This window comes from Primulina huaijiensis, chromosome 17 (assembly GCF_012295235.1).
Source record: "Primulina huaijiensis isolate GDHJ02 chromosome 17, ASM1229523v2, whole genome shotgun sequence".
Taxonomy (NCBI): Eukaryota; Viridiplantae; Streptophyta; class Magnoliopsida; order Lamiales; family Gesneriaceae; genus Primulina; species Primulina huaijiensis.
The window spans coordinates 2,301,237-2,322,490 of NC_133322.1; the positions used below are offsets into that span (position 1 = coordinate 2,301,237).

At 31.2% G+C, this 21,254-nt stretch overlaps 4 protein-coding genes and 1 long non-coding RNA gene across 7 annotated transcripts; 4 read left to right on the forward strand and 1 right to left on the reverse strand.

Moving 5' to 3' along the window:
• Nucleotides 1–559: 559 nt before the first annotated feature.
• LOC140962729 (uncharacterized) lies at nt 560–2,087 on the forward strand. Its single transcript, XM_073421691.1, has 4 exons — nt 560–905; nt 1,062–1,138; nt 1,226–1,846; nt 1,993–2,087. Exons 1-4 carry the CDS (start codon nt 578–580, stop codon nt 2,059–2,061), a joined length of 1,095 nt encoding a protein of 364 aa, XP_073277792.1. The 5' UTR covers nt 560–577; the 3' UTR covers nt 2,062–2,087.
• A 5,730-nt stretch (nt 2,088–7,817) lies between these two features.
• LOC140963541 (phosphatidylinositol 4-phosphate 5-kinase 6-like) lies at nt 7,818–11,991 on the forward strand. 3 transcript variants are annotated; one of them, XM_073422906.1, is made up of 7 exons: nt 7,818–9,515; nt 9,822–9,989; nt 10,161–10,326; nt 10,503–10,622; nt 10,716–10,909; nt 11,067–11,252; nt 11,331–11,990. In XM_073422906.1, the coding sequence occupies exons 1-7, from the start codon at nt 8,323–8,325 to the stop codon at nt 11,617–11,619; spliced, it is 2,316 nt and encodes a 771-aa protein (XP_073279007.1). In that variant the 5' UTR covers nt 7,818–8,322; the 3' UTR covers nt 11,620–11,990. The 3 variants fall into 3 exon arrangements, with proteins under 3 accessions (XP_073279007.1, XP_073279008.1, XP_073279006.1); XM_073422907.1 differs by having other exon boundaries at nt 10,506–10,622; nt 11,331–11,989; XM_073422905.1 differs by having other exon boundaries at nt 10,506–10,909; nt 11,331–11,991.
• A 3,753-nt stretch (nt 11,992–15,744) lies between these two features.
• LOC140963635 (two-component response regulator ORR3-like) lies at nt 15,745–17,044 on the forward strand. The gene is made up of 4 exons (XM_073423028.1): nt 15,745–16,132; nt 16,252–16,376; nt 16,452–16,529; nt 16,648–17,044. The coding sequence occupies exons 1-4, from the start codon at nt 16,021–16,023 to the stop codon at nt 16,927–16,929; spliced, it is 597 nt and encodes a 198-aa protein (XP_073279129.1). The 5' UTR covers nt 15,745–16,020; the 3' UTR covers nt 16,930–17,044.
• Nucleotides 17,045–19,155: 2,111 nt separating this feature from the next.
• On the forward strand, nt 19,156–21,132 carry LOC140963634 (protein SENSITIVITY TO RED LIGHT REDUCED 1-like). Its single transcript, XM_073423027.1, has 2 exons — nt 19,156–19,398; nt 20,166–21,132. Exon 2 carries the CDS (start codon nt 20,240–20,242, stop codon nt 21,068–21,070), a length of 831 nt encoding a protein of 276 aa, XP_073279128.1. The 5' UTR covers nt 19,156–19,398; nt 20,166–20,239; the 3' UTR covers nt 21,071–21,132.
• On the reverse strand, nt 19,404–20,167 carry LOC140963636 (uncharacterized). The gene is made up of 2 exons (XR_012172718.1): nt 20,043–20,167; nt 19,404–19,754 (listed from the first exon to the last, which is right to left on the reverse strand). It is a non-coding gene; the product is annotated as an uncharacterized lncRNA (long non-coding RNA).
• Nucleotides 21,133–21,254: the final 122 nt, after the last annotated feature.

Consider the following 21,254-nt stretch of genomic DNA (forward strand, 5'->3'; position numbering starts at 1 on the left):
GTTAGGAGGATTGAAACAAATGGAAGGGAAAGTGTGGAATATTAGGTGAAGCCAAAATGGAATTTTGATTGAAATTAAGAAAATAATTTTATGAAGTTCACATGAATTGGAAAAATATTTTAAGCATGAAGTTTGATATACATGGATATATTTGCTCTCTCACATGGTTTTATCGACTGATTTCAGTTACTACAGTGAAACTCGCCTCAACAGCTCTATCAATGTTATCAAAAGGAAAGGCTACGTTTGATATCGTAATAGCAAATATCAACTCTCCCGACTTTTATGGCTTCAATCTCCTCCAAGAAGCCGTTAAAATGGATTTGTTCGTCATGTGTAAGTTCTATAATTAATTTTACATCTATTTTTCTACCACTGCAAATCGAAAATTTGATAATTTATGCACTTGGATTCTTCCATTAAAACTTATAAATTTGTGTATGCGTGTTTGCTATAATGGTTAGACTTGTTATTTGCCCTTTTATTCGATGAAGTGATGCTAGATAACGAGGATGTCGCTACGGCAACCAAGGGTTTGGAAGAGGGAGCATTTCTTTGTGTTACTAAGCCAATAACAATGGAGACAGTGAAGTACATGTGGCAACATGTCCTAAGGGAGAAGATCAGCAAACTCAAAGCAAACAAAAGGTACATGGTTTGTAACAATGGATTTGGAGAAGAAGGTCACCCTTCAGGAGTTTACACGACTTTCGAAAACGACAGAGGGAAATATAATTCGAATGGAAATGCAGCCGAATCAGGTGAAAGAAAAGGAAACCAAGATGAAGATAGTGATATAGAAGATGATCCCAATCTTGGTTTCATGAAAAGGAAGATTTGGACTGAATGGACCGAAGAACTACATAGCAAATTTGTGGATGCCGTCATAGAACTTGGTGAAGGAAGTATGCCTCTCTTGATCATATGTGTCCTCTAGGGTTAATGTTTTTTTCTGCATCAATTCTTACTTTTTATATACGTTAATTAAAATTGATAGAAAAGATAATGATATAACCAAATATGTCAAATTTCTTTATATATGCCTAAAATATTGCAAATAGGATGTTACCCTAAAGAGATCCTTGACCTGATGAACGTGCCTGGGCTTACAAGGATGCAAGTGGCGAGTCACCTTCAGGTTTGTAAACTACGTACATTCTCTAAACATAATGTTCTTTATAAAGTTGAAGATGACAACCATTTTACATATATATAATCTCTACAGAAATGCCGCGGCGGAACGTGGCAACCACCGAATGAGAGAAAATTCAAGACAGGAAGCTCTGGGACTTCATCCCCAACAGAGGCGAGGGCTCCTCGAACTAAAACAAGAAAATTCGGTTCCATGCCTATCCTTGTCATCAACCCTCAAGACCATCAAAATATCCAAGAAAATCGAGAAAAGAGTAGTACTCTAGATGATCTCAACGTTAACTCATCTGTCGGGGATAATAGTAATACTAGCTCGGACGCGGAAGGATACCGTCCCCAAATTCAACCTCAAGATATTGCTAATGGTTATTACAATGCATATGGTCATGTTGAAAATTATAATGCTGGAGCCCCTAACATTTGGCACCTGGGGTTAAGTTTAGGCATGGATAACCCATATATGTCGTCCGGTGAACGTTTTTCGTATGGTGATCAAGCCGCACTTGGGGATCGACTTGGTTTCAATGGCTCGATATCGCAGTACCAAAGGAACGCTGCTCATGAAGATACATTCGAATTTCGAAATGGGGATTTCATGGTTCAAAACTCTTCTGCTTTACAGCCAGAAGTAGGGATCATCAACTACAATGGAAGCTTGCATGCTCTTGATCTAGAGCAAATGTACTCTATGCAGGTCAGTAATTGATTTCAGAAATCAAATCCAAGATTATAAATTTTAGCCTAAAAAATATATGAAGAAGCTATTTATTTAATAATTTTGTGAGACGCTTTCATAATTTATTAGCTTTGTAATTGATTTGTTTAGAATATAATTTGCAGATACCTATTGATCCTAATCCAAACAATGGACAATGGATTCATGAAGAATCAGCAAGTGCTGATAATTAAGAAACCCAAAGCTAGAAGAGGAAGGGACAAATCATTTGATTGTGTTGTTTTATGTTTTAAATAAATATATTAAATAAAACAACGTTCGAGTGGGTAAAGCTTGTGACAATGTAAAAGAAATTTTCTCTTGGCAAAAATTAGATGATATGATCATGTTTCATGACACACAAATAAGAGAAATAATTTCTAATTTGATTCGATGCCTTGATGAAGAAAATAAATCTTGGAGTTTGTCCTATATGCTTCTTGTTATTGAGTAGGTCTTTTGTGAGACGGTCTCACGAATCTTTATCTGTAAGACTGGTCAATCCTACCGATATTCATAATAAAAAGTAATACTTTTAGCATAAAAAGTAATATTTTTCATAGATGACCCAAATAAAGATATGTCTCACAAAATACGATCCGTGAGACCGTCTCACACAATTTTTTACCCTTGTTATTTATATATTATTAATTAACCGTCTCACACAAATTTTTACCCTTGTTATTTATATATTATTAATTAGTAGGATCAGGTCGTTTAATTATTAATATCATTAGCACATAAAAATTGTAACACCAAAAAAACAGCCAAAACAACTCCAAGCTAAATAAAATTTAAATACCTAAAAACTAACGAATTCCATTTGGTCAGATTCATCCAAGATTTTCCACTAGGTGATATCAATCATATCATCAGTTATGGATTAACAAATTTCTTCCTTTTTACATGGATTAGCAAGTAATCGATTGCATGAATTTTACTAATAATTCAAACCTCAAATTTTAATTATAAAATATGCCTAATTATCTATTTCATGTATATTCGGATTATGTGTGTCTTTTAAATTTTGACTTGAAGAATCCACCTCCAGTCTAAACATACGGTTAATGTTGCCAATCAACTCCCCCGAATTCTGGAAAATTTCTAGTGCACTGTCAATCTAAGAACGACGATCTCGGATATCACACATTATATATGGGTCAATCTTTTGTGAGAATTTGTGACCCAACATTTTATTTTTCTGTCTTCGACGTTTTTGATTCAGACTGGCAGAAGAAATTCGGGGAAAATTATGTTTGAAATCATTCTATAAAAATATATATTCTGTGAAATTTTGAGAAAAAGGATAAACTTATGTTTTCCATTTTAAGATATTTGACTTTTAACTATAATAAGCGTAATTTCAAAAGGGAAAAAGAGGGAGAGAAAAAAATATGCATGTGTATGAATCTAATGTTGGAAATGTGTAAATCATATTGAATATATAAAACTTTATAACATTTTATTTTATTTTTTTATTTATATTTTATAAATATTGGGTAATATAACTACATCATACGTTGGCCCATTACCCTTTATTTTAATTCAATCTCAAACATTTTCTGATTGTTTTTTAAGACAATTATTGTACGTTATTTATTTATTTTTTTTAAAAAAAATCCAATCATTAATGTAATTTAGGACGACATCTCATTTAAGACAGTCGGAAAATAAATAAAACCAAACTTTTTAAACAAAAAGAAAATAGGAAAAGAAAGGAAAGCATGTGTTTGCTTCCGAAAATGAACAAAATATTATTTTGTCCTCACTTCTATTTAAGAGAGTAAATAACAATGTGCTTTTTTCACTTTTTGTCTTTATACCTTCGAAAATAATAAATAGGTAAAAAAAAAATTATGTATTTTCCAGCCTTTCAATTTTAGCACATTTTATTTATTTTCTTATCTATTATGTATTTTCATTTAAAAAAATTATAATAATTATTCATTAATTGATTTAGAAAAATAACTGTATAACCGTACAAAACCGCCAAAAATTGTACATTAAATATTACTTAAAAAACCACAAGTTTACTTGGTAATTTTAAAGTAAAATAAATTTTGTTGATAATAATTTTTATATATGTTTTGAATTATAAAAATAATCAACAACACTCCTAATGGTGTATAGTCTTGTAAATTTCCGGAAAATCTCCCACGTCAATCCGAAAAATACACGTGAAATTAAATAATGAATTTTAAAAACTAACTGAAAAATAAAGTGAATCCCCTTCAATAAAATAAAATAAAGTAATATCGAAAGCTAAAGAACAAAGTTAATTCACTGAGACGAAGCTTTTAGCTTTACCGCTTTAGTTAACATTTTACTTTCTTGCATTTTAGGTATTGAATATTGTGATTTGACCTCTAAGGTTTTCTTTGGTTGCCTTGTTTTGATTTGAGACGAGTCGATTCGATCTATATTTGAAGTGAAAAGTAATATTTTTAATATAAAAAATAATTTTCTCCCATAGATTAGATCAGATAAAATATTTGTCTCACAAAACTGATACGTGAGATATCTTATATAAGTTTTTGTAAATTAATATAGCATGATCGTTTTTTTTTATCGGTAAGCATTGCCTTGTTATAATCCAAAGAAGGAAATTCATTTATTTTGTAATACAATTATCCGCATGGAAAGTCATATAATATTTTTAAATTATTTCTGAATTTATTTAAAAATTGTACTGTCTATTTTAACATTTATAGTGGATGTGTAGTAAATATGTAAAATTAACAGCAAGTACAACTTTGCTCTTCTAAATAACTTGTGCCGACACTCCCTAATTCAAGCGTTTATTGATATAATGAATTATCATATGAGTTATTTCAATATTTAAAACGGGTCGACCCGATCTATATTTAGAACGAAAATAATATTTAACGATATTAAAAATAATATTTTTTATGAGTAGAGTCGGATATAAGATATGTCGCATAAAATTGACATCGTAAGACGATCTTATAGGAATTTTTGAGATTTAGATGATATTATTATAATTATTATAGTTGGTTATTAATTATAGAATTAAATTATTTACGATAAATCATACTATCAATTGATTGTACTATTGTTTACTATATTAAACAATGATAAATATAACTTCAAATGTGTTCAAAAATAATAATAGCAACTTCAACTCATCCCAATCAAACTTAAAAATATAAGCAAGTCTATTTGACAAAATTATAGCCAGTCTGAATAGTGCAACTCAAATATTTTAAACTGTACATCTCAAACATCACATTTCAATTGATCTATCCACTATGAACAATTATTTCACTCAACAATCTAACTATCAACAATTGTACCTCTCATGATCAATGAGAATCGTACCTATGACTTTGGCTCTGATACTAATTGTAAGACTGGACGTTTGCCGTTTTATCAAAAATTATATTTAGTGATAACGGTGTAACTCAAATCCATTTTACCAAAAAAATATAATTAATACAATTCAAATTTTTTAAACTATATAATAATTAAAATAAAACGTGTTTATCTTCACTAGCGACAAATAAAAAATGCAATAGCAATAAATGAGATGCCTTCAAAGGACAAGGGTGACCTTTCCGAACCACTCATTTTGTCTAGTTTCTTTTTGTGGGTTCGTATAAGTTTTATAGTGTTGGTTGTCACGTCTTGTAACTATAATTATTAATTAATATTCAAAATGAAGATAATAATAATAACAGCAAATAAATAAATAATAATACTGTATTATGTTAAATAATTATATTCTAAATTAACTCCACGATAATAAATTTCTTTATATTTATTGTGAGTAATTTTATAATCTCCAAGATTTATATATTCCCAATATGTTTTATTCTATATCAAATATTTGCTACAATCATCCATCTCACCATCCAATCGACAAAATTAACATTTTGATTTTTTTTTATTTCATCATAAAACAATCTCGCACATTACAATGCTTAAATCTTTTTTTTTAATTTTAAAATATTTTTGAATTAATTTATTATTGAAATTAAGTTGTNATAACATCAAATATGCACTATGGTCTTCTAAATTACTTGTGCCCACACTCCCTAAATCAAGGATTTAGCATAATGAATAATCATGTGAGTTATTTCAAATTTTAATTAATATGGAGCGATATATTTGAAATGATACAATTATTTGATTATTTGACATGTTTGGTTGGATGAAAATTTTCAAATCCATTTTGTTTGGAGATACAATTTTAATAGTGATTACGGTGATCATTTGAAATTCATCTATTAAATCCTTCTCGAAATCAAATATCTCACTCAAATCAACTATACTAATCCAATATATAAATAGCAGTTGGATGTAATTATTTTTAAGGCAAAAACTTGTGTGAGACGATCTCACGGGTCGTATTTGTGAGACGGATCTCTTATTTGGGTCATCCATGAAAAAGTATTACTTTTTATACTAAGAATGTTGCTTTTTATTTTGAATATGGATAGGGTTGACCCGTCTCACAAATTAAGATCTGTGAGACGGTCTTATATGAGACTCACTCTATTTTTAATTGGCTATTTGATAGTAATATCAAATTATTTATGATGGATTGTCGTTTTTCGATTGATTGTCATGATAAACAACGAAAAATATATGAGATACCTTCAAAAGACGAGGGTGGCCTTTTCGAGTCTTATTTTGTCTACTTTCTTCTTGTGGGTCCGCTTAAGTTTCATAGTGTTGGTTATCACGTCTTATAATTATAATAATTATAATGTTTATTATAAATTAATTACTTTTAATTCTTCAATTTTTTTTTATAAAATTTGAATTTTAAATACTCAAAATATGTTTGGCTAAATATTTTGATATTCAAATAGATTTTTCGTTATAACATAATTTTATTTGTTGATATACAATAACCTCATCACTACTTTAGAAGCTTTAACCTGAAGGCAAAAACTTGTGTGAGACGGTCTCACAGACGGATCTCTTATTTGGGTCATCCATGAAAAAGTATTACTTTTTATGCTAAGAGTATTACTTTTTATTGTGAATATGGGTAGGGTTGACCCGTCTCACAGATTAAGATCCGTGAGACGGTCTTACATGAGATTCACTCTTAACTGAAATATAATTAATGCACTTTAAGACCATTAAATTAGGTGCAAATAAAACACAATACATTTTAATATACATATCTAAGAGATTTTTTAAAAATGAAAGAAAGAAAAAGGGAGAGATTAGTTTGCTCACAAACATCACTCTTATTGGTGTTATCGACATGTTGTTTCTTGTTCGTCGTTATTTTAATGAAAAATTAAAATCGAAACAAAATAAAATTTTTCTTGATAGGACAAACAAATGAACAAATAAATCTAAAAAATATCAAAAATCTCAAATTGAAAAAGGGTTATTCATAAAAGTGTAGCCACAAGAACTTAAATAGATAAAAATTGTCCATCAATTGTGTTCATCTATATGCTTATTGCTAAAAATAACATATATATATATATATATATATATACATATATATATATATATATATATATAGTCTGATATGTTGTCCATCAATTATGTTCATCTAGGTGTTTATTGCTGAAAATAACATTTATTTATTGGATATTATAAACCTAGTAAACAAAATTATTTAAAATAAAATGGAATAAAAAAAATTGATAAAAAGTGAGATGGGATATAGTTTTAGTAGAATGGGGTTTGACACTGAGCGCTAATAATGCCACACACATCACACCCACTATGTCTCTTTCATCCTTCCATTTGTCAGGTGTGTTAGCAGATTTAGGAGCCAAATCCGGAAACCAGGAACAATGTGTTTGTGAATCTTGGCTCCCATCCAATCCAAATTTTCTTTGGATTAAAAAATTCAAAAAGACAGTTCGAAAAAAGGCTGAAAGAGACAAGAGAATTCTTGATTTTTTGTTTTTTATTTGAGAAATGAACTAGGCCGTGATTGGTTTTTTTTTTTTTTTTTTTTTTTTTTTTTTTTTTTTTTTTNAACAAATAACTCCGCTTTTCCTAAATTCTTTGACGCCTAATTTTGGAAAATAATCACCAGAGACAGGGTGACCATTTTGAACAAAGCAAAAGAATTGTAGAGTTCTTGAATTTTTATTCTTAATTGTGGGTTCTTTTTGTTGTGGATACTCCCATTCATCTTTCTCTGTTCCCATGGATATATGTATGTACTGTGTTTGAAAACACACGGAAAAGATACCCATTTGAGAAAATGAGCCAGAGAATACATCATTCGTAAACAAGGTGTCTGTTTGTCTTTGATTCTGGGTGGTGCGTTTTGTTATCGATTTATTATTTGACCATTTGGGGTCGTCGGAATTATGGTGGTTGATTTGTTTTTGGAACTCAAATCCCTGACACAAAGAAAAATTGATCTGGGTTAATGTCAAAATTTGCTAGAATAATGAGTTCTTGAAGATGTGGAGAGGTGGGAGAGATTAAAGTGTATATTTTGAAAGAGAATGAACAAAGAATTGAGTGGCATTGTGAAGACTTGGGAGACAAAGTTGAAGAAATCACAAGTGATTGCAAAGAAAAAGGCAAACAGCATATTTACAAGAATGTCTGTGGCCCATGTAGACGATGATGATGAAATTTGTAATCCTAGTGAGTCTCATCATATTGAAAAGGTTTTTCCCGATGGAGATATTTATATGGGACAATGGGCAGATAATTGCCCCAACGGCCATGGCAAATACTTGTGGGCGGATGGGTGTATGTATGTCGGTGATTGGCTTAAAGGCAAGAAAATGGGGAAGGGAAAGTTTAGCTGGCCCTCGGGTGCGACATATGAGGGACAATTCAAGAATGGTTTCATGGATGGTGAAGGTACCTATACAGGGTCCTCAAATGATAGTTATAAAGGTTCTTGGGTGGTGAATATGAAGCACGGTAAAGGGGTTAGGAATTACGCTAATGGAGATTTTTACGAGGGGCAGTGGCGGCGAGGGCAGCCTGATGGGAAAGGGAGGTATCAATGGAGCAATGGGAATCAGTATATTGGGCATTGGAAGAATGGGAAGATGAACGGCAATGGAACTATGATTTGGAGCATTGGTAACCGATATGACGGTTGTTGGGAGGATGGTTTGCCAAGGGGAAACGGGACATTCCGTTGGGAGGAAGGAAGTTTTTATGTTGGTGTGTGGAGTAAGGATCCAAGGGAACAGAGTGGAACTTATTATCCTTCTAGTGCTCAAGTAGGTGGTGGTTTTGATTGGAATCCTCAAGAAATGTATTTGGTGAACTTGAAAGATTGTAGGATTAGTTCTGGTGAAAAGATCCCTATATTCCCTTCACAAAAGACAGTTAATTGGCCTTGTGAAGGGGAGTCCTTTCAAAAGAAATCGGCGTGGAAGAGTTATAAAGAGATTGATGCAAGGGCGAAAAGAGCATCTATGGATGCTATGGAGAGCAATGGCGTTGATTATGGCTTGGGTTCCGAATCTGATTTAAGTTGTGATGTTACAAGTGAAAGTTTAGGTTCGGGAACAGAAGTAGATGAAGGTTTGGGAGCGGGAGCTGAAGAATTAGATTCCTCACAAAGATGTATTAGGCCTCATATCGTGATTAAACCAATTAGAAGACAGGGACTCACTATATCGAAAGGTCATAAAAATTATGAGCTCATGCTCAATTTGCAGCTAGGAATAAGGTATCAACTTCTGTAGGAATGTGTTGTGTACAAATGTTCTTTTGAGTTTGTATACTTCTAACATTTTCATACACAATGTGGCTCTTTAATATTGAATTCAGAGAGATAGGAAAAACAAGAAACTCGAAAAACCAATTCTATTTAATCACCTGTCGCGTCCAATTCTAGTTGCCTTGCAAGGCACTACACTTGCGCCTTGAATGCAATAAGTATCGATTTTACACTTGATGAATATTTGTGTAATGTGATTGTGCTATTTCTGTTTGTTCATCTTTCTGCTTCTGGCTCATATGTACCTTTATTCAGACATTCAGTAGGAAGACCTGCTCCAGCTACATCGCTCGATCTAAAAGCTATGGCTTTTGATCCCAAGGACAAAATATGGACAAGATTTCCCCCGGAAGGATCTAAGCACACCCCACCGCACCAATCTTGTGAATTCAAATGGAAAGATTACTGCCCATTAGTTTTCAGGTGAGGTACTAATACTATTGCAAACATTAGATTGTTTTACATAATATCAATCTCTCATAGGATGTTTTAATAAGCTTTATGTTCCTTGTGCATCTGTGTGCATTTTCATTTTGAGTTTAAATAGATTTGAATATGTCCTTGATCTGATTAAACAAGATATTGTATCTTCAGGACACTTAGAAAGTTATTTAAGGTGGATCCTGCTGATTACATGATATCCATATGCGGCAATGACGCTCTTCGGGAGCTTTCCTCGCCTGGGAAAAGTGGAAGCTTCTTTTACTTGACAAATGACGATAGATATATGATCAAAACAATGAAAAAATCGGAAGTAAAAGTGAGTTTTGTTTAAGTTTTGAATCTCTTATACCAATGATACTTTTTCGTAAAAACAAATGTATTGATTGGTTAAGATTCATATAATTCATCAGATTGTAGATTCATAATAGAAATTTCTATGTCCAATGTGAGAAATATAGTACTCTGTGACGTTTATTCAACTTTTATCGATAGCAGGTGCTTAAAAGAATGCTACCAGCATATTACAAACACGTTCGAGCATTTGAAAACACGCTGGTGACCAAATTTTTTGGGCTTCATTGTGTTAGGATGATTGGACCTGCACAAAAGAAGGTATATATCAATTTCAAGATGGAATTTTTCATCATGAATTTCCATTCTACAGAAGCATTTATGATAGAAGTTCATTGTCCGCTCAATAAACAGGTGCGGTTTGTCATAATGGGAAACTTATTCTGTACCGATTATGCTATCCATAGGCGTTTCGACTTGAAGGGCTCTTCCCATGGGCGGTTAACTGACAAACCTGAATCGGACATTGACCCAACAACTACTCTCAAGGACCTCGATTTGAACTTCATTTTTCGATTACAAAAGTCGTGGTACCAAGATTTCTGGAGGTACTTCCATTATAGTTAGGTGAACATGTCGATTTCGCCTAGTATGTCACTTCTCGTTTAAATTTGATCCGTATCTCATAAGAGAAAAACACAAAATTTATGAAATATATATTTTTAGATGCTTAAAAATCTCTTACCACTAATATTTAACTTGCAGGCAAGTGAATCGAGATTGTGACTTTCTTGAACTGGAGAGAATCATGGATTACAGTCTTTTGGTTGGTATTCACTTTCGAGAAATATCCCATTCAGGGCAGCCATTAAACACCGAGGCTAGTGTTTCCGATGTTCGAACTTCACAACAATCTAGATCAGATGTAGACACTCACACCGATCATAACCGGTATACACAAGATGCCCGTTTTTCAAAAAAAAAATTATTGAATTCTGTGTTTCTTCGTTAATATCCATGTTTTGACAGGTTGACATCGATTAACTTAGGCTCGAATATGCCAGCAAGGGCAGAAGTGACTGTGAGAAGAAACAACCCTGAGGCTCAGCCTGTTGGTGAACCTACAGGGGAGTACTATGATGTTATCCTAGTATTTGGTATAATAGACATTTTACAAGATTACGACATCAGCAAGAAACTCGAACATGCGTACAAGTCATTCCAGTTCGACGCTACTTCAATATCTGCCGTCGAGCCTAGGCAGTACTCTAAACGTTTTCGAGATTTTATATTCAGAATTTTTACAGAAGATATTTGAAGTCAACAACACATCGACTGGTATAATCCCAGATGAATCCAGCAAGCCACATGGCACGGTTGGTTCATTATTCGATGATGATCAATGCTTGCAAGAAAGATGAAACACAAGGTTTTCTCCCTTGTTGGCTGATGGTGGCTCTCACTCTGCTATGAATTTTATTCAAAGAAAACGATTTATTGTATTTATAGAATCGGAAAAGTTGCGATAACCGGAGATCCGGTTCGCATTGAGCAGATGTACACTAGTTGAGGTGGTGACAACGTCAAGGGTTGATTTTTTGTGCCCATTGTTTTTGTACCTTGCATAGAATGGGAAAAAAATATAATAAAAAAAATTTAGTGATACAATTCAAGATGTGGAGATCCATGAAGTAGCCATGCACTTGAATAATTAATATATGCTGATTTTAGTAAAAAAAATATTGTTTTTTATGTGTAGTGTTTTTTTTATTATAGGTATGGATCAGATTTACTTATCTTACGGATATAAATCTATGAGACCGTTACATATAAAACATACTTTTTAATCTAAAACGAAGACAAAATGTATTTAATTCATTAAAATGCCCTACTAAGGTATTTTTCAAACCCCGATTACATGAGTCATTTCAATATTTTTTTTTCCATATACTCATTAAAAAAATTTATTTAGTCGCAATATAATGTAAGGTTATTTAGATATTTGACCAATAAAATTAGTTAATTAAGAAACAACAATTTGCAATTTTTCTTGTTGATTAATCAGGCCCTTAATATTGGCCTTGATTCAATTCGTAATATCAATAAAAAATAATAATTTAATTTTTCAAAAATAATAATAATAATAATTTATTTATTGAAGGAATAAACTTTTTTTTTTGGGTGGGAAACAAGCAAACTTCCGAGGTAGGTAATTACTGTCTCAAAGTTATATAAAATACTTTTTAATTCTTATTAATTTGAACGTATATTCGTTGAAATCTCCAAAATTTTATAGTTACATATTTACTTATGGATAATCTTTACGAACGTATTATGAACAAAATTCTAAAAAGAGTGAAACACGTCGAAACGTTGGACCGAAACTTCAAAATTTTTAAAGAATAGTTCTCTTGTGAGACGATCTCACGAATATTTATCTGCGATATTCACAATAAAAAGCAATACTCTTAGCATAAAAAGTAATATTTTTTCATGGATGACTTAAATAAGAGATCTGTCTCACACAAGTTTTTGCCATTTTTAAGTTTAAACGAGAATAATAAGGTTTGAGCTTAAAAAAAATGTTTTTTCATTTAAACTATAATTTAATTATCTCAAACAAATTATTGAAATAAAAAATGCATAAATATAATAAGTTTAAATATGCATATACTAACTCAAATTATTTATTCTCTCATGTCATCAAATACAAACCTAGTTTAATTGGACTACCGTAAAACATTAACATTAATATCTCTTGTATGCTAGAAAGTGTCAATATTTGTCGCATATTTATCATCGCTACACTTAGCAATTCAAGATTATACATTACTAACATTTTAAAATTTCTAATTAATTTTTCTCTTCTTTATCGAATATATAATATTCCCGCATTTATTATGTTTCTACATATAAAAAAATTAGTATCAGCATCACGTAACTTGGCTTGAGTTTAGAGTTAATTTGTATTTGAACAATTTATTCCGAAATAAAACTTCGAATTAAATTTTTTTCCAAAACCCAGTTCGTTAAGTTAAATATAACCAAAAAAATTAATGATAATAGATAATATTATAAGTTTGGCATATTAATATTATTATTATTATTGAAATAAAATACTATTCCATGCGGAACCAACTCATACATGGAAACAGAGAGAAACATTGAGCTACACTCATGGCAAAACCAAGAAATCCTCTTTTCATGTGTATCAAATCTTCATTAAAAAAGTTCACTCCATGTTACTCTCCTCTTTATTTGTCCCTCAGATCTTCATCGAAATAAGTTCAACCAATATGGGAGCCAAGAATATGATTATGCCCTGATTAAAATTTTAAATTATAAAATCTTTTAATATTTTAAATTAATCTATCCGAACTAATATCAAATTAATCCAAAATTTACATATAGTTTTTTTAAAAAGAAATGGGGCTAGCCCAGGTTTCAATTAGTGTGGCTTCACCATTGAGTTCAACTCAATATATATGTATAATATATGTAGAGTGGGTCTCATGTGAGACCGTCTCACACAAGTTTTTGCCATATATGTAATGTGTGTATGCGCGCGTGCGTGAGACACACATAAATATGTAGGTATATATGACATGTATTTTTGTTTCCTATATATTTTCCTATTAAGAATAAGGATGGTTTAGATAAAGATCAACTCAATCAATATCATGACTAGGAAAAAAATATGAAACACAAGAAAATTTAAAGTTGATGACGAATCAAGATACGTAAAGAAAATCCCATTAAAAAAAGAAAAGAAACATAAAGAAAAAATAAGAAATAAAATGAATATAAATGGTCAAGATTGGTGTACTTGTCGCATATTTTAGGATATTTTAAAATATGTAATCTTGATAATAATATAATACTTAATTAGATAGTATGTTGGAGCAAACAGTACGTGGCTGAATATAAGCAGAAAATCGGGCTTAAAAAACCTTTTTTTTAGATATGTTACGTCAAAGTGATTTTAAAGAAGATGTACTCTAAATATTTTATATATTTGATAAATACAAAAACTCGGTCTCACATATTCAACACAAAAACTATCATGAGACAGTCTCACGGGTCCGTAAAACAGTCTAACAAGAGACATATTCTTCGATAAAAATATAGTTTATTAACTAATTTATTGATTAAAATGTGATTTTTTATATATGGTATAATTTGGCGAAACTTGGCTTTTCCTTAGACTATGTAAATTATTATTTTTACGCACTTTCCTCTTTTCGAAAGGTTTTCTAACACTTTATATATAGCCTTTCAAAGCTCGGGCGAAACATAAGAAGTCATTAGAGCCTACTCGTTTCGTTTTTCAAGTAAAAACCTTTTAAAATGAGTTTAGGCTATTTTGTCATATATATTGTAAAAGAAATTTAAAATATCATTTAGGAACTTGTAAATTATTTCTTATAATTATTTTAAAAATTATAAAATATTTATTTCATTCAAAGGGGAATTGTTTTTTGCACTACATTTATTGTCGTATACACTCCACTGTTAAAGTGAATTGTAAATAATATTTTCCTATTAAAAATCTAAAAATTTATTAAATGTTTAAGATAAATTTAGCAGAAAATGATTTTTGTTTTTCTCGATCTCCTTCAAATATTGCATTTCAATTTTATCCTCCAAATAACTTCAAATATTTCTTTATTGTTACTTTATTTGATACATATCTATACTATACTATACTATAATACTTGACTCATAATATTGTCTTGATGTAATTTCTAAAGTATCCAAGATACCCATTTTTATCCCTTTTTTTCTGCATGAGAAAATCAATTTATGTAAAAAAAAAAACTATTAAAAAATTAGAAAAAAATTAATTTTTCAACTTTAATTTCAATTCTTTAACAAGAGTACTTATATGTATAATAAAAATCGACTGAACATACACGCAACAAACGTTACACGTGAGCTAGTATATATAAAGAAAGACACAAACATTAGAGAAGATCCAATCAAAGCGGGAAAGGACAATCCCTTCTCTTATACAAGAAAATATTAAAATTTTATGCATAATTTTTATTTTAAAATATTTATATATATTTTACTCACTTCGATAAAATCATTTATGATCTTCGAGTCCAACCAAAAAAGATTGTTGACCAAATCGGACTTCTATATATCGATGTATGATACAAACAATAAAATAATGGAATATCATATCTTTATTAAAGAAAACATCAAATTGCCAAACTTGCACGCATTTGAACAACCCAAAGGATCCCATTTCCTCCTCTTCTTCTTTTGGTTTTTTTTTTTTCCAAAAGATTTAAATCCAATATAATCCCATAAAAATTGAATAAAATAAAGAAAGATCCGAAGGATCACCTTTATTTTAAAATAATAATAGAAATATTTGTTAAAGATTGGATCCAAGAAAAGTAGGTAAAACAAGAAAGTTCGTTGCTTATTCTCGAATTCAAAAATCAATAAATGAAATCTTGCAGATTCTAAATGATATCTTGTGTGATCTTAATCTTTTCAAACTGTCCGATATATCTCTAAGAATCTCTTACACTTTCAAACCCTATATGTATATTGTCTCCACCACCCACTATTTTTTCTATGTATATATGTTCAACAAGTTATCTTCTTCGTTATCTCCCAAGAATTTAATAATTCCACACTATTGTTCTTCTTTAGTTTTTTTTTTTGTTTGTTAATTATCGATACCGATCGATTCGGAGAGGCGAATATGAGTAGTGGTATAGACAACGAGACGACTCAGTTTCACGTACTAGCAGTCGATGATAGCATAATCGATAGAAAGTTAATCGAGAGGCTCCTCAAAACTTCTTCTTACCAAGGTACATTTCCCATTTTATATATATATATTAAAATTTGATTTTTTTTTTAAAAAAAATAGATAAAATATTAATTAATTTTATATAAATTTCAAATTTTATTTCATATTTTTTACACGCAGTTACCACAGTAGATTCTGGAGTGAAGGCGCTCGAGTTTCTTGGATTGCTAGAAGATGAGAATGCAGACATAAACAAGAACACAAACTCAAACCCAACTTTTCCTCCAACTGGGAATATCCATCATGTATGTTTTTTTTTTGTTTTTTTATGATGTAAAATTCTTTATCTAATTGTCAAATAATTATCATTTTCATTGCAGGAAATGGAAGTGAATTTGATCATTACAGACTACTGTATGCCAGGAATAACAGGCTATGACCTCCTCAGAAAGATTAAAGTAAATATCTCACTTTTATCATTTCTGTAGAGTAATTTTCCCAAAAAAAACATGGATCATTCGAAAGAAAAAGCCATATATTTTCGTACAGATGATGGAAATGTTAATTATTTTTCAGGAATCAAGATTATTGAAAGATATCCCAGTTGTGATAATGTCATCTGAAAATGTTCCCACGAGAATAAATAATTGTTTGCAGCAAGGAGCACATGAATTCTTCATCAAACCAGTTCAACAATCTGATGTCAATAAACTAAGGCCACATTTATTGAGAGGGAAATCGATGGAAAATCAAACAAATAATATTATTATTAATAGCAGTAAAAGAAAGCCGATTGAAGAATGCTTGTCACCGAGTAGGATAAGAGCAAAATTGAAGGACTTGGAACTTGTTCAATGATTTAATTGTAGTAGAACAATTATATAATTTTTATTATTTTAAGTTGTAGCAATTTAATTATTTGTTAAATCAGTTGTATTCCCAATTTTCCTCCTAGTTTTTTTTTTATGGGTTTTAGATTTTTATAATTATTATAAAATATCATTCGAGTAGATAATGTAAGTTATCTGTGTTTATTGATTAAAAAAAATAACAAAATTATAGCAGTGTATTAAAAAAAGTTGAAAATTTTTAAGTGGTTTTAATTAATGAATTTCTAGAATTTTTATTTTTTAAATCTGATTTTAATTAATGAATTTCTAGAATTTTTATTTTTTAAATCTTTGTTTTTGATGATAACAAAACTTTTGTTGTATTTCTAAAGTATTTACTCAAGTGTGTAGTTGCAAGAGCTGTCATGTTGAGAGATTTGACAAGCTGAAAATATGACGAGGTCTATTATTTCGATTATATCTCACAAACCAAATTTCTCGAGGCTCGGTTCATTTTTTAACATTTCAAAAACGAACTATTGTAAGTCTTTTAATCGCAAAATCATTTAAAGAGCTTATTCTCCTTCTAAACTATAACTCGATCCTAACACTCGGAATGCCTGCATGTATTGTTTGTGATGCAGCTGAAATAAACATATGGTGTAGACTGAGGACGTAAGATCCGATTGAATTGTAAAATTGGCTCATTTTGCAGGTAGATGATCTCACCTAACTGGCAAACAAATGCACGTTTTATTTGATAATAATTATTTACATATGATTAATCATCTTTTAAAATAGAATAAAATTAATTTTCCGTGAATATAATTTTTTTTCATTTTATTGAAAAAAAAATATCTTATCAAAATTCATAAATTGTAGAAGTCCAGATTCTAAAAATGGCGTATTAAATTATTCAGCATGCTATTTATTGTCAACAGATAATTATCGGTAATATATTTGAAATCTCTCAAGGGATCGTATATTATTTGAATTCACACATATATTTAGCATTGTTTTAGAATTTGGATATTAAGAATTTGACCGTTATTAAAATACAATATTAATTATTAGATAATAATTAATTAAATAAGAATAATTGCAGAAAACAATTGAGTATTGGGACAAAATTGTTTTTGTGGTTTATATATATAATATAAAATATTTATCATTTCAATTATTAGTTTACCAAAATAAATAAATATCTTATCATGTAAATTAGGGATGACAATTTTTCCGCAGGTTCGGGGCCTGACAAAAAAAACTTGTGTTAGAATATATTTTTTTAGACTAAGTTTCGGTGATTGACAAATAAATAACATCAAGCTGTTTCAAGATCCAGCCGCTTATCTTTTGTATTTACATGTGTTTCAACCGCTAGATCAAGTCAAGCTGCTCAAACAAAATACCAAGAGTTCGAGCCGCAAAACATCAGAACTCTAACTGCAAAAGATAATTTAACTTTTGACCGGACCAAGTCTTAAATGAAGTGCACCATTATAACCGTTAAACTTCAACCACACTGCAAACGACCAGTTATGAGCAAATCGAGATTGATACGTTGAACTCAAGCTGTTTCAATTTAAGTATCATGAGTTCATGACACAGTATCACGCCAACTCTCAATTGACATAATGTTTCTCAACGTATCCAAAGTCAATCAACTTTTCAAATGCGACAAGAGTTAAAGTCGGAAAAAGCTAAGAGACATTTAATGGTGTACGATTATTGAAAGCAATAAGACCATTATATCGGGAGTTAGTACACATGATCGTTGAAAATCAAAATCTAAGCATGGGAGCCTTTCAAACATAAATATACAGACTTAAGACAGAATAAACACATCTTAACTTAACGATTACAATTTTACATCTTTTAAGTCTACAATGTTTCAAGATCTTCGAGTGCACTTAAGCATAATACTTCAATCTCATCAACTCAGCACATATATATCATAATCTATCATATCTTCAAGGATCATCTTTTGCTATCCTACTAACTCAAGCAATCCAATTCAAGATAACCGTTGAATTGTATTATTATTTTCTGATGAATTGAGGGTTTTAAATATCCAGAATTTATTGATTGTACATTAAGAATTTCAACTTAGAGAATAATAAGTTTTGGTTGAAGTGAGTTGTTACACAATATTGTAAAATCAAAGTACTTTAATGAATTCATTTCTAAATAAAAAAAAAAAAAAAAGTGACGTGCTAATATTCATCTCTAAACATCCATACCCAAAAATATATCCCGAACCTATCCCATTTCGAGTTTTCTGCCAAGCGCCCGTTGAGCTGAGAAAATTGTCGTCCCGCTAAATCGAACCCAAAAAAAACCGTCCTCTCTCCTCTCTCAACTCGCTAGACCCAACTCGGCCCGATTAAACTCGATTATCCAGCCCGATTTCAGGCTCGTCGGAGCTCAGCGCTTTTCTTCTTCTCGCCGAGTCATTGAGATTCTCCGGTGGTCAGAGTACATGTTACCTGTTCTTAAGGTACCTTTGATCTTTTTCTTTTTATTTTTTTGGTATATTAAATTGGAAATCGAAAAACTAGAGTTCGGACTGGCTTATTCGGCTTGGAATACAGCTTTAATTTGGGTGGTGGGATTCTTGAATTCAACTGAACAGGAGGCCTTTGCACTCTCTTTTTCTGGTGCTTTTTGAGCATTGAGACCCATATTCGACTGTAACATTTGGATTGGATTGGTATCATCTAAAATTCTGGTTGTAAGTTGTGAATTTTCTGGAAGAATTCGTCATTTATGTTATCAATTTTCTGCAAGAATGTAATTTCTTTGATATAATTGGTGCGAGTAATTAACTAAAGAAACTGGTTTGGGATAATGTTCCTTTTGGGGATGAACTGAAAGCAATTCTCAGGCAGCAGATAGGGATTGGAAGTTGTTTTGATTGGTTGAATGACTTCTTCTCAATTTTATCCATATTAGTTGTTAAACGCACATGTAGAGCCCAGGTGCAAGGAACAATGGATACCCTAGCGAGGTACACTAAGGCCTATTGAAGATACTATTTTAGAATCTGCATGGATGGAGGAAGTTGTCTCATAGTATCTAATATGTATTAAATTATTGAACTATAAACAAATGCTGTTGAGTTGAAATCACATTGCATTTAACCTTGTATTCATAATGTTCACATTCCAATTGTGGACATGTATTTCTGATTTTACTGGCTAATGGTTTAATAAACAATGGATATATGTTTCTGATTGCAATTAAAATTGGTGTTTATGTCTTTAGCTACGAGGACAGCAATTGCTCACAAATTGAATGCCAGCTATTCTGAATTGTGGGAGAATCTAGTGGCTGAATGAATGGCTGCTACTGCGAAACACCTCTCCGAAAAATCTTGCTCGGCTGAAGAGTGGATCGTTGTTCTGCCACGTCGTGGAAAGAAGAATAGAAGTTTTAGCCATCCTGGGGTCCCGATTCAACAAAAAAAAGAACAATCATGGACTCCAACAGATATGGAAGAAGATCCTGAGAGGGAATCCAAATTGATGCAGAAAATGCAGATTTATCTTCAGAAGCTTGAGGTTTCTGACTTCTTCAGTTCTTTCTTGGAGCAGATGCAGAATCCGGATATGTTGAATAAGTTTCTTAAGGTTCTGGGCTCGGAAGAAAATATGCAGATGGTTATTTATGGTATTGGTAGCATTGAATCATTTGAACCCCCTCGTTTTCAACTTTGTCTCGCAATTTTGATCAAGAGAAATTTTGATTGGATTGGAGAAATAGAAGTTTTTGATCCAATTATTTCTTTGATAGAATCAAAGATTTTGAATTCTCTTGGTTGCTCTGTTCTGTCGGTCAATGAACAGGGCCGTCGACAAATCCAAAAACCTACTCTTTTCTTCATGCCACACTGTGAGGCAGACCTTTATGAGAATCTCTTAGCAGTAAATTGGGTAATTGATCGATTGGTTCGTCTTGTACTCCTTGGGAATAGTTTTGGTTCTTACGAGCAGCACATGTCGCTTTGTAAGAATCTTGCTGCTTCGAACTCAAGAAAGCACATCTTGGCTGTCAAGAACTTCAGTGAAGAGGTTATGATCGAAACTTTTTCAGATGATTATTTCAGAGCCTTCCATGGTTCAAGCTGGCATTTCTTTAGCCCTGTTACTGAGGCGGAGTTGCAATTCTAAATTATATAGTTTAATCTTTAACAGTTGAATTATTCGAATGAACACATTACAGTTTACTTGAACTGCTCTACATGTTGATTCTTTTGTTCACAGATGATGATAGTTGCATATCTCTGTTGACTGTTGTTTGCTATTCCTGTTGGCATGACTTTGCATGGAACACAGACTTTTTTAATGAATATTT

Coding starts and splice junctions, on each gene's coding strand:
- LOC140963541 (XM_073422905.1), top strand. CDS start 8,323: ATGAACAAAGAATTGAGTGGCATTGTGAAGACTTGGGAGACAAAGTTG. Junction 9,990..10,160: donor TACTGCCCATTAGTTTTCAG/GTGAGGTACTAA, acceptor TTGTATCTTCAG/GACACTTAGAAAGTTATTTA. Junction 11,253..11,330: donor ACTCACACCGATCATAACCG/GTATACACAAGA, acceptor ATGTTTTGACAG/GTTGACATCGATTAACTTAG.
- LOC140963634 (XM_073423027.1), top strand. CDS start 20,240: ATGGCTGCTACTGCGAAACACCTCTCCGAAAAATCTTGCTCGGCTGAA.
- LOC140963635 (XM_073423028.1), top strand. CDS start 16,021: ATGAGTAGTGGTATAGACAACGAGACGACTCAGTTTCACGTACTAGCA. Junction 16,133..16,251: donor CAAAACTTCTTCTTACCAAG/GTACATTTCCCA, acceptor TTTTACACGCAG/TTACCACAGTAGATTCTGGA. Junction 16,530..16,647: donor ACCTCCTCAGAAAGATTAAA/GTAAATATCTCA, acceptor ATTATTTTTCAG/GAATCAAGATTATTGAAAGA.
- LOC140962729 (XM_073421691.1), top strand. CDS start 578: ATGGAGACAGTGAAGTACATGTGGCAACATGTCCTAAGGGAGAAGATC. Junction 906..1,061: donor CATAGAACTTGGTGAAGGAA/GTATGCCTCTCT, acceptor TATTGCAAATAG/GATGTTACCCTAAAGAGATC. Junction 1,139..1,225: donor AAGTGGCGAGTCACCTTCAG/GTTTGTAAACTA, acceptor TAATCTCTACAG/AAATGCCGCGGCGGAACGTG.